General features: G+C 42.0%; 1 protein-coding gene across 2 annotated transcripts in view; it reads left to right on the forward strand.

Annotated features, from left to right (window-relative positions):
- Positions 1-13,418: 13,418 nt before the first annotated feature.
- Positions 13,419-17,380, forward strand: part of LOC147727453 (growth-regulated alpha protein-like) — a 68,041-nt gene continuing 64,079 nt past the window's right edge. Inside the window, exon 1 of one of the 2 annotated variants that reach the window (XM_086961527.1) lies at positions 13,419-13,728. In XM_086961527.1, coding sequence (XP_086817653.1) covers positions 13,677-13,728 — 52 coding nt within the window. In that variant the 5' untranslated portion in view covers positions 13,419-13,676. The remainder of the gene's footprint in view (positions 13,729-17,380) is intronic. The other variant, XM_086961526.1, reaches the window with a different exon arrangement.

A 17,380-nucleotide genomic window follows, 5' to 3' on the forward strand; every position in this document is an offset into this window, starting at 1 on the left:
ATGAATTAATTTGGGGTTGATTTATTAATGTGTCACTGTTTTAAAATTCCAGTCTGGCACCTGCTTCCTTTTCTGTCATTTGCTTTCTGTTGCAGTGCAATTTTTTTTTCCAGGACCTTTGTGGCCTACTTGTAGCTATTCAATGATCCGGCTTTGAGGGTCAGAGCAGGGTCATACAATTGTTGCAACTAGCAACTGAACTCTCGAGGGGCCCCAGTCAGGAAGCACTACAGGGAATGGTTACTAATGATGAATTTGAACTTTTGCACCTGCTGAGTGCTTTTAGTTTAGCAAAACTCGTTTTTCTGCAGAACAGCAAATGTAATGCCCCAAACAAACTTACTTGTGAAAGTTGATTTCTAAACCAAAAGTGATCCAAAGAAAGTCAAAAGGCCTCAAATCCAAAAAAGGGCAGGCAAATGTCAACCTGAGGAGTTATTCTGATAAAACCATCATTTTCAGAAGGTCTATGCTGCTTGCTAGTGGATTTCTTGTGCAGAATTGCAAATTTTGTAATTTCGCAAGTGCGAGATTGTTGCTGCCCGCCGCACCTACATGTTCGCAATTGCGAACTTACGCCGCATGCCGCAAAATTGTATCACCAAGAAAAAAAAATCCGCTGCGTGCGAATTTGCAAGTTTTCGGTAAATTTGCGAGCGTTCGCGGATCGCGAATTTACCGAAAATCCGCAAAATCCGTGAGCGGAACGAATTTTCCGCTCATGCTTAGATATGTTATATTCTCTACTTACTGTATTGACGTTATCTGTATTCTAAGATATGTCATCTGCATTGTAAGCTATGTCATATGGAGTGTCAATAGTTGCTTAGTTGCAGAGCCATAAGATTCTATATTTTGAATGTGGCAGAAGTGGTTGGGATTCAACTCTGCTGGTCATCGCTTTGCTGTCTTTGCCACTGTGTAGCTGTATTACAATAAACTCACCACAGATTTCCTTCCTTCGTCTGAGTTTATTGCTACAAATTTATTGGTGATGTTTCCTGCTGCACAGCTCTACGAAGAGCGCAGCGTGCTCACCAACGCCTATACTAAGTGATCCTGATATCAACATTTGTATCCTGTTCTACATTTTTTCTCTTCAGCCGGTAAGACGCAGCACAACCAGTAAGACTTTATTATAAAGTACAAGAGTGACTTCATCTTCCCATTTCTCGACAAATAGAGATTACTTAAAGTACTTGAACGGAACAAGATTTTTTAAGGTTACCGGCACCTCTTCCTCGATGTTTTCTCTACCGAGCTGATCTGGCAGTCTGATTTGCTCTTCCGAGCTGATCTCCGGCTACGGTGGTGCCTATTTCCTGTGCAGATCAGAGTGAGACCTTCAGTTCTGCCATGGCCTAGCCTCCGATTTCTGCGTGCGCACCTGCCTGTTGCCTGTCTATAGCGTCATCATCATTGTCCAACCAGCGAGGAGAATGTTGTGTTGCCTAGCAGCAGCGTCATCCTCTTTGTGACGTTAGTCCTTTGAAGCTCAAGAGACGCATTGCCAAATGCGCCTAGGAACCTCACCGTGCCTTTGGATTACTCACGTTCTGTTTTTCATGCTCACACAACCAAGGACACAAGGCGTGTTGCGAAGGGCGGCTGGAGCTCGGAAATTAAGAGAGAGAAAGTGTTATTTTTTTTAAAAAGAGTCCCGCTTTATCAGATAAACTAATACAACTTTTAAACACTACAAAAACTTGAAGTTTACTCGGAAGCATACATTCTTCAGCAACCTTTCATTTTTTATTGACGTTAACGCGGAGCACATCAGTGATTCCCAAACTAAAAGGATTTGAAATCTGTCTTGAAGGCTGATTTTTGTTTTTATTTTAACTATGCTTTAAGCGGAGCACATCTGTGATTCGCACACAAAAATATATTCAAGCTTAAGCGGAGCACATCTGTGATTCGCAGACATAAAAAATATATAAAGTTATTTATCGAATATTTAAATTCACAGTGTGTATTCTATCTTGTTTTAAAATGTTATCTTTCTTCACTCATTTAGGTTTTAAAAGGCAATTGTCACAACTTAAAGTTTTAAAATGAAGTCTATAACTCTGCCTCCTTCTTTTCTTGAATCTACTTGTGAACCTCCTGTGAGATGGGAGATATGGTTTGATGCATTTCAAACCTATCTAGGTGCTAAAGGTGCTTCTAGATTAAGTAGTGAACGTAAAACATTTTTGCTTCTTCATTCATTAGGGTTCGAAGGGAGGTCTATCTACAAGCATCTCCCCGAAATTATTCATCTTCCTGGTGATGACATTGATGTTTTTGAAGACACTATTGCTTAATTGAGAACAAGGGGGCATATTACCAAGCAATAGCGATAATTATCGCTATTGCTTGGTTAGAGACAAATATTTACCGCTGCTCTGCGGCGATTTTTACCACAAATAAACCTTGGTATTACCAAGGTTTATCGCAAATGCGATAAAAATCACTGCAATGCATGAATATCGCTGAAAAGTCAGCGATATTCATGCATTACCGAGCTAATGCTCTTAGCCATGTTATCCACCACCCATTGGATAACATGGCTAAGAACTGCTCGGGGCAGGTGTTAGCTTTTGGAGATATTCGCGCTTAGCGCGAATATCTCCAAAAGTTGGTAATAGGAGATAGCGATGTTAGCGACTGTTTTCAGTCGCTAACATCTTGGCACGCCCACTTTGCATATCATTAGTGATAAATATCACTGACATGCAAAGTGGGGACCAAGATGGTCGCTATCTCCTATTAGCTGGTGTTAGCGACAGCCAGGTAATAGGGAGATAATTTTATCTCCGCTTTCTTGGCTTTTAAAGCCAAAAAAGCGGAGATAAACCCCCTTGATAATATGTCCCAAGGTTTCACAAACAGCCCAGTTTGATGACACAAATTTTTCAAGAGACTGCAAAACGAAAATGAAGATGTAGATACTTATATCTCTACTCTCCGCAAATTAGCATCTGACTGTCAATTTGAAACATTTAATGATCAATTGATAAGGGACCAGTTCGTTTATCACTGTAGAGACAAACAAATACGTCAGAAACTTTTATCTCTAGCAAATTCTGATCTAGACGAAACCATAAAAATTGCTAAAAGCATTGAGACTTCACAAGTATCATTAAAGGAGTTAGAAGAGAAAAATACAGAATCTGAGGGTGTTGTCTCATCGTCTACCAAGCCAAAGCAGAGTGAACAAGAATTCAATGTCTAAAAATCCTGCCTATGGGAAATCAACTGACAATTCTGCTAAGAAACAAATTTGCGATAGATGTGGCAATCTTCCTCATCAAAAGGGTGCAAGGTGTCCTGGTGCAAATGTTTTTTTAGCTACTGTAAGAAAGTAGGGCATTTTGCAAAAGTTTGTTTCAAAAGAAAATTCAATGAGCAAAAGAGGTCAGTTGCATGTGTTCTAGAGTCAGATTGTGAATCTGATTCGGAAATAGTATCTGTTGATACTGAGTTTACTGAACATGTTTCAAATATCAAAGACCCCATCGAATGTGTTGACCCCATTGCAGAAATTTTTATTGGAGGAAAACCTCTCAAACTAAATGTAGATTCCGGGGCAAGAATTACTATTCTGGACAAGGAGTTGTTTCTTGAGACATGGAATAATAGGGCTTTACAACCTCCTGACCGCTCGCCTGTCTCCTATGAAGGTCGCAAAACAGATCTTCTAGGATTTTTCGAAGATGAGCTCATTTTTAAAGCTAGGAAAATATCTGGGAAAATCTATGTTCCGAGAAAGGTTTAAATATCTTGGGGTGGTATCATCAAGGTCTGTTTCGTATGATCCTCAAACCAGGTTGTGCAGAACAAATAATTGTTGTCGCTGATGGTGAAGATCAAACCAATTGGAAGAATCTTTTTCCGTCAGTTTTTTCAAGTAACCTAGGACCATCCATGTGTTTAAGCATAGAATTATTGTAAAAGAAGGGTGTTCTCCAGTTAAGCACAAATTAAGGGGTGTCTCTTTCAGTGTTCGTGAGAACCTTGAAAGAGAATTGAAATCCTTATGTGATCAAGGTATGATTGAGCCTACAGATTCCTCTTTGTGGCTTTCGCCTTTAGTCATTGCATGCAGAAAGGGGAGAGGTGTGCGCCGCGGCCAGGGTGACTGACGCTGGAATCTGTGGATCACGGTTCGATCCCGGCGCCGGCGGCAGATTAGCCCAGCACCATGTGACTCTGGGCAATAGCTTACTTAATCTTCCCGGCGGCCCCCAGCGCCTGGTGACTCTTACTGATGAATGTTCGCGCTTTACAAATGTGGATTATTATCATTATTATTATAAAGTTGCGTGTCTGTGTGGACTTAAGGTCTCTAAACAAAGATATCTGGATAGATTCTCACCCACTTCCTAAGATTTGTGACTTGTTCACTAGTGTCAGAGGTTCTCGTTATTTTTCTAAACTAGATTTAGCGAGCGCATATCATCAGATTGAAATAGAACCATAATCCCGTCATGTCACTGCATTCATTTCTCCTTTGGGAACTTTTCAATACAAACGGATGCCGTTCGGGCTTGCTTCGGCAGCTTCTGTTTATCAATGAGTAATGCAGAGCATGTTGGGAAATATTGAAGGAGTTCTTGTTTTTCAAGACGATGTGCTTCTCCACAGTAAAGATATTTCTTCCCACAATGTGCTTTTGAAGAAAGTTTTAGGAATTTTCAAAGACCATGGTGTGGTTGTGAAACCAGAAAAATGCTAATTTCTTTGTGATGAGTTCGAATATTTAGGACACCATATTTCTGAAAAGGGATTTAGACCTAGGCAAGGTCTTCTAGATGCTTTTATCACTGCTCTAGCTCCAGTAGATAAAACCGGTGTAAAGTCTTTGCTGGGACTACTAGAATATTATTCTAAGTTTATCCATAACTATGGTCTATAGTGCATCCCATTAGTGCATTACTCAGGAAGGGCATGTCTTTTGTATGGTCGTAAGATTGTGCTGCAGCTTTGAATTTGGTTAAAAATTGCCTTGTCAAACATGATGCCCTCAAACCCTATGATCTTTCCTTACCTGTCTGTATTACAGTTGACGTGAGTCAAGTAGGTTTGGGGGTGTCACGACGCAAGATTCAGCTGGTGTTGAAAACCCAGTTGCTTTTGCGTCTAGAGTGTTGAGAAGTGGCGAACTTCAATACTCTGTTATTGAAAGGGAATTATTATCCTGTCTATGGGCAATTGAAAAGTTTCACTCCTATGTTTGGGGAAGACGTTTTTTGTTAAGAACTGACCATAAGCCACTGGTTAACATACTGAGTGCTGGAACCAGTAAATGCTGTACTCCAAGGATTATCAGGATGGTTTCACGTTTACCGATTTGATGTTGTTCATGTGTCAGGGAAGGTAAAAACATAAGAGCAGACTTTTTATCTAGATTCCCGATTAATGGCTGCGAAAATGAATCAGGTGTTGTGGAAAGAGTTGATGAAGATTTCGATGATTGTTTCATTGCTGCTATTGATTTGCCTGACAATAGCATTACCTCAGAAGAAAGTTGGGTGAAAACTCTTACTAATGATGAAGTTTTGCAACAAGTGTGTGAGTATGTGAGGGTTGGTGGGCCTAGAGAACGTTCTCTTCCTCATTACCTGCAAACTTTCTGGAAGGTAGAATCTGAAATTTCTCTGGAAGGGGGTGTTCTAGTACGGGCAGACAAACTTATACCTCCGCAAAATTTGAGAAGAAGCATCATTGTAAAAGCTCATGAGGGACATTTGGGCTTAACTCTTACTAAGCGTAGAGTTTGAGATTGTTTTTGGTGGCCCTCCATGGATGGTGATGTGTGTGATGTAGTTTATACATGCTCAATCTGCAGGTCTGCCGACAAAGGGTTGAAGGTTTCTACTCCCCCTCTTCATCCAATTGAATGTCCTTCTGCACCATGGTCCAAGTTAAGTTTGAACATTATGGAAATTCTACCTGGTGGGTTTCTCTTCATCAACTTTATTATTATTCAACTAAATGGCCTGAGTTAAAATTTGTAAAAGAAATTTCCTCTGCAAATGTGATTGTGTTTTTAAAAGAAGTTTTTATGCGGGAAGGTTTTCCTGAAAGTTTGGTAACAGATAATGGCACACAATTTACCAGTACAGTGTTTGAGTCTTTCTTACAGTCTTGCAACATTGAGCACATAAAAAGTTCACTTTACCATCCACAATCCAATGGTCTCGTAGAGATAATGAATAGGGTTGTGGGAGACAGCATTAGGTGGGCTAGATCTTCTAACTCTGACATTGTAACTGCTGTAAATAGCATGATCTGGTTTTACAGAACCACTCCTCACTCCACGACTAAAATTTCTCTGTTTGACTTGTTGGGGGGAAGAAAAGCTAACACTAGCTTTAAACCAGCGTGGATGAACAAGTGGTTGAACTCTGTTTCTGATGTCAACAGTCTCATGGGTATTGTAAAGGAAAATGTTAATGTGCTCAATCTAAACAGAAAAACTGGTTTGATAAAAAAATCTGATAAAATTGTGCATGTACATGTGGGAGATTTTGTGTGTGTCAAATCTCCTTTTTATGTTAGGAAGGGCGATAGTAAGTTTGGTCCTCCCATTTCGGTTACCCGGTTGGGAAAAAATGCTGTTCAGGTTGAAGGGGGAAACTGGTGGAATGTAGGATAAGTTGTTAAGGTTAAGAATGTTAATTCTTCTGATGTATCTTTATCATCCAAAACTGTCAATTTCCAGGTTCATCTTAGGAGGAGGAGGAGACCTAAAATAGTTCCCAAAAGATATATTTCATGAACTTCTAATGTTATTTTGTTATTTTTTATATTTTTTTTGTTTTTGTTCATGGAGAAGAGAGGATATGTTATATTCTCTACTTACTGTATTGACGTTATCTGTATTCTAAGCTATGTCATCTGCATTCCAAGCTTTGTCATATGGAGTGTCAATAGTTGCTTAGTTGCAGAGTCATAAGATTCTATATTTTGAATGTGGCAGAAGTAGTTGGGATTCAACTCCGCTGGTCATCGCATTGCTGTCTTTGCCGCTGTGTAGCTGTACTAAAATAAACTCACCACAGCTTTCCTTCCTTCGTCTGAGTTTATTACTACACTGAGGTATCTGCATTTGTGACTCACAACCTCCCCATACATGGATCTAGGTCTTGTAACGGTGTTCAAACCCTCAGAAATCTGTCGCTCTCCCTCATATTGCATTTGATTTGCTGGATTCAATCAACACTTGTGCTTCCAATGCCCGATTGTGTAACAATAATGACAAGCCATGGCCTTCTTTTGATTTGTCACCCAATCACCTCCCCTACCTGCATCCATATCTCTTCCTCTTAACTGTCCAGGTTGAGGTACCGTCTGTTGATTCATTCCCCTACCACTTCCTCTTTCTCGACTCATCGCTCCTCCAACCCCTTGCATTTGTGCCTTTAGTCCTGTCATTTGCTTTTCTTCTAAGTTTTGGTCAGTATAATTCACTCTGCAGCTTCCCTGCATCAATTTCGTCTTGGTCAAATCCACCTCAAACCTTCGTGCTAACTGTACCAATGCTTCATGAGCTAGCTTTGCCTTTTTAGTAACATCCTTAGCTGCAAATAACAACTTGCTTGGGTCATATGTTTCAATTCTTTCCATTGGCAGGATCCCTCCAATCACTTCATCTATTTCTGCTTTTAATCTTACCACATCTATCAATGGTGCCTTCATTGCAACTTCTATAATTCTCCGATGTCTTTCACTTCCTGATTCTTCCCTGCCACAACTTTGTGCCCTCCTTGGACATACACTCTCTTCCATTCTCAGCACTGGACGACTTTCTCTTTCACAACTTTGACTTCTTCAATGGTTACCCTCACACAAATTCTGTTGTTCGAACAGTACGCTAGGTGCTTTTCGTCTCATATCCAATTCCTCTCTCTGTATCATTGACTCCCTCACCGGTGGAACCCACATTCTGATATCTGATCTAGAATTTGCCAAAGCTCTGGTTCGTCTTCATTCCGACCCACTGTCCATGCTTGATGGATCAGCTGTAGCTGGCAGTGGAGTACTAGCTTCCTCTGGCATCTGAACCATCCCTGCTCCTCTCATTGTAAAACTCCCTCCAGATACAGTCTCTTCCCCATCTCTTGTTTGTGGTTGATTTCCACCTGTCCTCTCTCTAAGGTTATATATTGAAACTACAGGCCCACTAGTAACTGGTACCATAAGAGCTTCTGGCAATCACATAGTACATGCTGTTTTGTCTGGCTCAAGAGCTGTGTACCCTGCCCCTCCAGATCCTCCTGGATTTCATATTCCCACTGACATTCTGCCTCTTACTCCTGTTGTTTGCTCCTCTGAACCCATTCGTCCCACTCCTGAAGCTTCTTCTGGTTGCTGCGTTTTCTCGGGCTCCAACCTGGAGTCACAAGGTGGAGGATGTTCCGCTAGCAGTCTTCCAAGAAAACTATCATCTGTATCACTGTCCTATTCTGTCTTAATCTTTCCTCCAGACCCTTCTTCTAGCAACCTGAATGGATATAATCATTCTATCTCTATAGTGTCTACTCTCCATCTTTTCAGTTGTGCATCCCACCTGGCATCCTGATATGCCTTCATTGCCTTTTTCATTCTTCCCTATGACGCTTCTCTTCACCATTGCTGCTCTCATCCATTCATCTAATGCCTCAAATTGTCTTGGTCTAGGCAGAGGTTTCAGAGAAGCCATTACTTCCCTCAGCTGGTACAGCACCTTCGTTTGAAATGACCCATAATGAGGGAAAGCCAGTTCTCCCTCTTTCTCTGTAATTTTATGCTAATTTTGCAGCCACACTATAGTATGGAGTCCCACATTCGTTGCCATATAATGTGCCGGAGTATCCTCTGATGGAGCTTCTTCTCTTACCTGAGTCACCATCCCTGTGCCGCCTCTACACAAATCTTGCTACACCTTAAAACATCTCATCATGAAAAATCAATAATTTGCAAACCAAGGATCAATTTTTGACTTCGGACGAACTTCCACCAATCCCAGTGTGGCGTTACACCAACCGACAAATCCCAGCATGGTGCACACTGACATCACTGCTCCCTCTTTGCAGCGGCTCACCCTCCTTTACAATTCGCCTCGTACACTCGCTCACACATTCGTACTAAAAGTAACTGTATATCCAAAAGCTATGAAACCAAGAAACTGCTTCCTAACACAGTCACAATAACTTACAGTTACATAAAACAAGTAATTGTCCATCCACTAAAAGATCGATAGAGCACTCTTACAAGAACATTCGTTCCCTGTGACCCCTGACCCCTGTTGGTCACACAATCACCATAGTCCACCCCTGGAGCCTGAAGCTTTCTACCGCGACGTAATCCCACATTCACACAACGTTCCCTATCACAAATGAATCGTCAATAGCGCTTCACGACACCCACAGTATTGATCAGACAATTACAAATACAACTATCCCGGGATCTTTGACTTCTATGGAGTCCGCTCACCAAAGTTCCTGATCCGCAACTGTCCAGACCAGTAAACCGAGTAACCCACAGTCACTCAACTCACATACCAACTTTGCAAGACATCACACCATTAATTAATCACCGCAATCTAACACACCACACAATGTCATACTCACACAAGCACCGTTTCGGCCACACCATCAGCATCCACCCACCTCCATCAGTCTTCACCTTTGCCATCGTCTACTCCATGTCCAGACCCCAATTGTCTTCTGATGCTTCTTTGTTTCCTCTTTCTTCCCTTTCTTTTAGAGGTAAACCATCCTCTGCTACCATTTGATTACACTAACTTTTATCTGTGCCTTTCCTACCAGTTGCGGCCCATGCAGGTTAGAGCTGTGGGTCAGTGGGGCAGGTTCGGGGAATTTCGACAGACGTTGACCAAGGAAAATTGAATAAATAATTAATTTTTCCTCATCGTCGCCCATCAAATCCCCCCTTACCTAGCCCCGCCGCTCTTACCTGCTGGCTGTTCCCTACTAAATCTAATACTGATGGTCTTTTATTTGCCTGCTAAAAGTGGTAGAGGGGAGCAAAACACTTTAAGATTATACTTACAAATGGAACATGCTTTAAAGGACCACAGACTCTGGACTTCATTTGATAGATTTATGATAAAGCCAAAAATAATTGAATATAAACACACCTTATTATCAGATTATATAAGTACATAAAAATCAATACAGAGCCGAGTTTACGAATATAATTCATTCGGCACAAACGGCATAATGTGATGAACTCCAGAATCACAATGCAACCCAGAATAGAAGCAGGGTCCACTTCTCTTTTCATTGAGAAGAAAACAAAAGATATCTTTCCCTACACTGTTCTAAATGAGGTTCCTGCCTATTTCCCTTACCTCATACCCCAAAGGCGTCAGCACATGTTGACTTCCTAAGAAGTTCTCACGTCAAAATGGGTCTGATAGCTTAAGGCTATGGAGCTTGCTCCAAGATGCTCCTTCTTCTCCGAAAAACCAGAAGTCTCCCGAATCTGTCCCTGCGCATCATACAAAAAGACAAAGTTCATTCCACAATACGTCACAGAATGAACTTCTGCATTGCAACATTTGTAAATTTCCACAGAAGCTTTAGTTTGTTCAGCTCCTCTCAAGTGACCTTGGTTCTCAGATAGGTCAGACATGAAAGGCGTCCTCGCTTTTCGACTTCCAGTCTTCTGCAAAGACATCTGGGTATCTCCTTAATCTAAGAATAACGACGTTGAATTCCTGCACCTGCAATAGGATGAGAACGTAATGTCTTCTAATAGAAAAAGGATTGTTTTAATCATTTCTTGAACAACCAAGGAGAAACGAAACTCAAAACAACCCTCAGGTTAGGCCTACAATGCAGACAACTTAAACTAAGCTACTGTCAGGACCCAAGACAAGACCATCCGAGTCGATGATGAACCCAAAGCCCGCCCACTAGTCCACCACCCAAAGAACTTAACTCTTCAAGGCAGTGCACCAGCAGGGGGGAAAGGGGAAGTGTAGAAACAAGAGAGACAGCCTGGAGTGGATTGAAGATGTTGCGCACACGCTTGTTCCAGCTGAGTAGTACTGATAGGACGCTGTGCCTGCAGTGGAGATATAAGCCTCATAAACATGCATGCATATACAATTTTACATTACACTAATTTTGTTTATTACACACTTTGTACCCAAATATCAAGACTATTGCATCTATCTATGTGGTGTGTTAAGTAGTTGAATTTTTGCAACTGAAAGATGAGACAATGCTTAGAACCTGTTTCTGTATCGTTTCTTATTCAGTTATTATTATTTTTTCTTCTTTGGAATTTAGCTCTTCTACTTATAACCGCTCAGGAAACCTATATCCAGTTATCTTCTATTGGTACTAAATTAGGAGACTAATAACTCTTAGTTCCTGCTCTGACCTTAATATCTTTTTAACTCTCTACCTCAGAAGACTTTTAGAGGATATTAAAGGGGGAAAGGAAAAAACAATGTCGGGCAGTTTGTTGGTGTAAGTCACCTCTCAGCACCGCAACTTCTGGAGCTAATTTACAAGATGTGGTCCAGTTTGAATGCGTTCTCAGAGCTTCTGTCTTCTTGTCAGCCAGAGTCGCGTAAGATCCCACGTTGCGCATGCGTTCAGGAAATTACTAACGAAATACAATGTAGCAACCTGAAAAGAAGATGCAACTTGCGTCTTCTCTACAAATACTAAGTAATCAAACCCAAAAAGACATTTACACCAAACAACCGGAATGCGAGCTCACGAAGACATCTTGCTTCGTCATGCAGATGGTTGAAGTGCGCAGTTCCTATTCGGACCGGGCGCATTAAGCATCTGGCCAGGCGTGAGACCAAAAGGTCTAGACTGCTGATTCCAATCACAACGGGCATCAGCGGCTGCCATGTTCGATGTTTGGATGGTTAAAATACAACGTTTTAAAAAGAGTTTGGTAACCTTTCATTTGTTTTTCTTATGTTGTCTCTTCCTGTTAGTTTTAAAACAAGTGTTTTCATTGTCCTTAGCCCACATCGATCTTGGAGTTGTCTGGTAGATCGTTACAACTACACACAGTTACAATGTATGAATATAATTTCATCCTGCACATTATACATACTGGAATAATAAACTTCTCTAATACATACAAAGTCCTACGTAAATATTCATACTACATTACAAATACCCCTGTGATTCGAATAAATGCATTGTATTAATCATGTAACACTGTAAACGACAAAATATATGTCAGTGCATTTGAGCCATGAATATAATGGACCCATACAATTTAGAGTGCTGTAAGCGCACTATCAATATCTAAAATACCTCTAAAACTACTGTACAGATTTACACCAAATCATAAAAAGCAAACTTTCGGGACCAACATCTAGCTTTCTGCCAAATTTGGTTGTAATTCTATTCAGCGGCTCGGGCTGTAGTCGTATTCAGAAAATGAAAAATCCCCATAGACATAAACATGGGACCCTCTTTTTTCTCGGCCCCCAGTTGACGGATCCCCCTGAAGGTTTCAGCTCAACAGCTGAACCAAAAAGGGGACATTTTTTGGATTCGTCAAGCGGTGCAAAAATTAATTGGCAATACAAAAAATGCTTTTCCTATTGAAACTTTGGTTCTAACTGTAACAACCTACTGGCGACTGAGAGAGAGAGAGAGGCTATAAATAGGGTGGTTTATGCCAGTCCTCTCTGTCCAGTGGTCTGTTGTTGTATCATTCCTATATTTCTTCCACTCGCTACGGCAGCGAGCTTGAGGCAGTAGGCAACTCACTGTAGTCATTGGATAGCTTCGCTGTGAGTATGAGTAACGGGATTCTGTTCTTTTACAAATAGTACTTCCGCATAAAAAGTAGTTCTGTTTTTGAGACCCCCAACAAGTTTTTGCTTTCAGCAAAATTTGTATAAATTGATGAGGGCCTGGCAGCTGCCTCAACAAGAAAATATTACAAAAACGAGTACAACACAAAATAAACATAGACAAAGCCATAACGCTGGCAGCCCATGCCCGACCTATTGCCTGTGCCAATGTTATTTCCCTCATGTTTGCCCACAAACTAACACTTCTAATTGGTTACTACTATCAAAGAGAGTGTCTTCCACTTTCAGTGGATACATGAATACCATTCTGGTTATCTTCCTGCGATCTCACCTGCAGCCGCCCTCGCCCTTCCTCTCTCCACGTGCTCAACGTCCCTGGTTGTTTAGGTAACATATTCAAGAGTAGCGCTCTCGTGACGCATTAGCACCGCATTGTATACAACGACAATAGGCTAACCACAGTCTCCTGGGGAAAATCAATACTGCGGTTTACCTTGGGCGGAGATTGAGCAACAGATCTATTGGGCATTGTTCATGAGTCACGTTTTAGATGACGGGTCCCTTGGATCACTTCACTTCATCCACGCTTGTTTTGGATAAATGCCTTCTTGTCCCACCCAGAAATGACAGTGTTCACTGGTCTTCCCTTGTGACTGACTGTGCTATCTGTGCCCTTTAAAAAAGCAGAAAGGATCAGGTATATTGCATCTATGAAGGAGCTGTAGGAGGAAATGTTTGAGAAAAAGGGTGCCTCTTGCTACCGCACCAGAAGCGCTGTGACGAGAGAGGGCGACCGAGCAGCAACAAATCACGTCGCCAAGAACCCAAGGATTTGCATGTTTGAAACTAGTACACTGCAACCTGTCCCAGAACGAACTACAACATGAACCTCACCCTTCTCCACTTACTGGTGATCTGTGCACTCCTGTCCATGGGTAAGAAGACGGCCCTTTCCAACTTTCTCTTTTGTTTTGTTGCTCGGCTGTCTGGATTCAGCCACCTTTTTATTTGGAGCTAAATCCCTCCAGTGTTACAAGTTCTCTCTGGGCAAGTACCGATTCGTTCAGATGTCTCCATGTTCAGCACCAAACTGATACCACCTGTGAACCGGCGCATTATCTATTACATTCTATCTCTAATTCACTTGACGGTTTGTTTTGATGGAACCTTTTTTTTTTACAGTTTGATATAGCGCCAAGTTGGCTCAAAGGCATGAGAGCGCTCTGCACGAACACCAGATGAAACTACACAAAGTCAGATCTTTATTTTAGGCACAGAGGGACTAAATGCTCTGCCCAGAATCACAGGATGTTGAGCCGACGCCGGGACTATTTTGATTAAATGATATGTTAGCCCACTATTATATTTGTTTATTTACACTTTGTATCTTATTTGGTTCACCATATGGAAATGTAAAACGCACTGCAGTCGTGAAAACAGTGCACTGGAAGAGTTTAATGTGATTTAACAGTGGCATGATTGTTTTTTAGGACGTAACTAATAAGGAGATGTTGAATTACAAAGTTGAATTTCCCTAAATAACTAATAGAGTTAATTCTTTTTTGCGTGAGAAAGAATAGATAGTGTGCGAAGGGCTTCTCTGCATCACGCAGTCAAGCAGCTGTAGCAGGTGACTTTCTTATTAAGTCACTAGTATTCAGTACCGGAAACGGCAGGCAGACAACTTATCTGAAAGCCCTATAGGAGGTAGACGTGCTATTTTTAATTTTTTACGTGCCCCGACATTCTTTACCGTTGTGTAAAAAGTTGATTGTAAGGATTAGCAGGGTCCTAGGGAAGGGGTGTTCAGTGTCCTCCTTGTCTGGGGTTATTGGGAGATGAGCAGGTGACAGCTGATGACATTGCATCATCACGCTACCCAGGTCCTAGTGAACAATTAGCATAAGGACTGGGAGTCCACAGAAAAGACACGGGGAGGGCTGTGCTACTAGATTAACATTGTTGGGCAATAGCATTGTTGGGCAATAGAATGAGGGCCCCATTTATGAGGTTTTGGAGCAGGGCTGCGCCACAGGGAACCTTGCTACGCTGCCCTATGTCAAGCAAAAAGGGTAGGAATGCACTGTATCTAGGAGATAGGGCGAATTCCTGTCCTTTACCCCTGCTCCGACACACAACGGGCTGCCATGCGCCAACGCAGGCACCCTTGCACCAAGGTGCAAGGATACCTGCGTCACGGGGCTGATTGATTTTGTGCAGGAAGGGGCACAAAATAAATCAATTCAGGTGATCTCCTCGTTCCATGTGTGCTGCATTCACATAGAACAAGGAAAAATGAAAACAAGCCTCCTCTTTGCGCCACCTTAATGCCACCCCTGGGGTGGCGTTAGATTCAGAGGCATTCCCAGGTTTAAGAATGCTCATAAATCTTGAAATGCTTCCTATTCCAGGGCCTCATTTATGAGACCCTTTGGGTACTTTTGTGCCACCGGAATATAATTTTTTAGACATTCCGATGCCACGGCATATTTACAAGGGAACACCCTGAGCAACGCCCATGGAACGCCCCTTTCACGCAGTGTTCTGTGTGAAAAGGGCACATATTTACTAGGTCATTGAAAAAGTCAAGTAAGGTGGTTTCACATGGCCTTGTAAATTTTCAGCAGAACTGGAACGTCAAAAAAGTGACGTTCTGGTGGTGCAAAGTTGCCATAGGGACCTCATAATTGAGGCCCTGAATTTGGTGCCAGTGAAATCCAGATTGCCAATAAGAATGCAAGACAAACTGGTGGGACTGGTGCTGGTAGTGAAAAGCAACAAAAAAGCGTGACTTCAGATAACACTAAAGTGGCATATTAAATTTCAAATAAACGGTTCTCCTGATTTAGGATTCTGTATTAGCAGAGGCCTCCCAAAATACTTACATGCCAGTAAGATTTTTCAAAATTGGGAGGTAGAACAAACACTATAAAACTGCAAAGACTAAGCTGATGCGAATAATGATTTATCTTTTTATCGGTCCTACTGGATTTTTCCAAAACTTACCAGAGTTCGGTGTGCCACATATATCTTGCATTTTTTAATAGCTCATGAAACAATAGAGGATTTATTTAAAAAAAGGGAGATGGCAAGATTCGTGCTGTCAATGTAGAAAAAGGCCAGAACAGCAGCGCTAGTCTTACTTCCACCATACCCTGGTATTCCTACAATGTGCTTTATGTGCCTTAGGTATAATGACTTACAGCAAACAAATGATGGACGGAATGCTGACAATGCAAACATTCTCCCACAGTCAAAAGATCTGGGTTAAATCCATTGTTCCTTTGCCCACTATGCCACCCCAATTTCGATCCAGCCATATGCAAATCAGCCTTAACCCTGTGCCTCATGGGAACAGTCCAGACCGAACTGCCAGGCCAGGTCCTCCCTGGACCGGAAACAATCACCCTGGGACCGGTGTCAGGGTATGTCACCCTTCTTCAGGCAGGCTAGCTCGAATCCAGTGGCACAGTAGGCAAGGGACCCACATCTTGGCATACCCATCCCACTTAGGGTGTAAAGTGTTACAGCAAACAAATGATGGACGGAATGCTGACAATGCAAACATTCTCTCCCAGTCTAAAGATCTGGGTTAAATCCATTGTTCCTTTGCCCACTACGCCGCCCCAGTTTGGACCCAGCCATATGCAAATCAGTCTTGACCCTGTCCCTCAGGGGAACAGTCCAGACCGAACTGCCAAGCCAGGCCCTCCCTGGACCAGAAACAAGGATTCTGGGACCGGTTTCAGGGTATGTCACCCTTCTTCAGCTAGGCTAGCTTGAATCCAGTGACACAGTGAGCAAGGGACCCACGACTAGGCATACCCATCTCACTTAGGGTGAAAAGTGTTACAGCAAACAAATGATGGACGGAATACTGACAATGCAAGCATTCTCCCCCAGTCAAAAGATCTGGGTTAAATCTATTGTTCTTTTGCTCACTACACCACCCCAGTTTGGACCCAGCCATATGCAAATCAGTCTTGACCTATTGCCTCATGGGAACAGTCCATACCGAACTGCCAGGCCAGATCCTCCCTGGACCGGAAACAAGCATCCTGGAACCAGTTCAGGGTTTGTCACCCTTCTTCAGCCAGGCTAGCTTGAATCCAGTGGCACAGTGAGCAAGGTACCCACGTCTGGGCACCAGCTGTAGGGTCATTACTGGGACTTACAACCCACCTACCCTCCTCCCACTATTTGAGTTACTGAATTTTTTTATCAATTTGTGCGGATGTTATAAATCGAAAATTTCTGAGTGAAATTATTTCCACAATTACAAACGAAATATGATTGTTGATATTTTTGGAAAGCATAGCAATTACAAAATTGTAAACAAAAACCCCTTAAATTCAAAATGTATCTAGTAAGCTTGCAATTAGGTAAAGAGAGGGTCAGAGGGTGAATTACCTATTTGCTTTTCCCTCTAAATAAGGCCAATATTTTAATGGGTGGTATCCAGAAGAGATCTCAGGCCCCATTGTTTGATGGGAGTACCTCAAATTTACATTGGGGCAAAACGCACACAGAGTGATAATGGAGGCCTATAGCAGGCGTACCAGAAATGGTCTGCATTTGTCCTGGAGC

The sequence above is a fragment of the Lissotriton vulgaris genome, chromosome 3_1 (assembly GCF_964263255.1).
Source record: "Lissotriton vulgaris chromosome 3_1, aLisVul1.2, whole genome shotgun sequence".
Lineage (NCBI taxonomy): Eukaryota > Metazoa > Chordata > Amphibia > Caudata > Salamandridae > Lissotriton > Lissotriton vulgaris.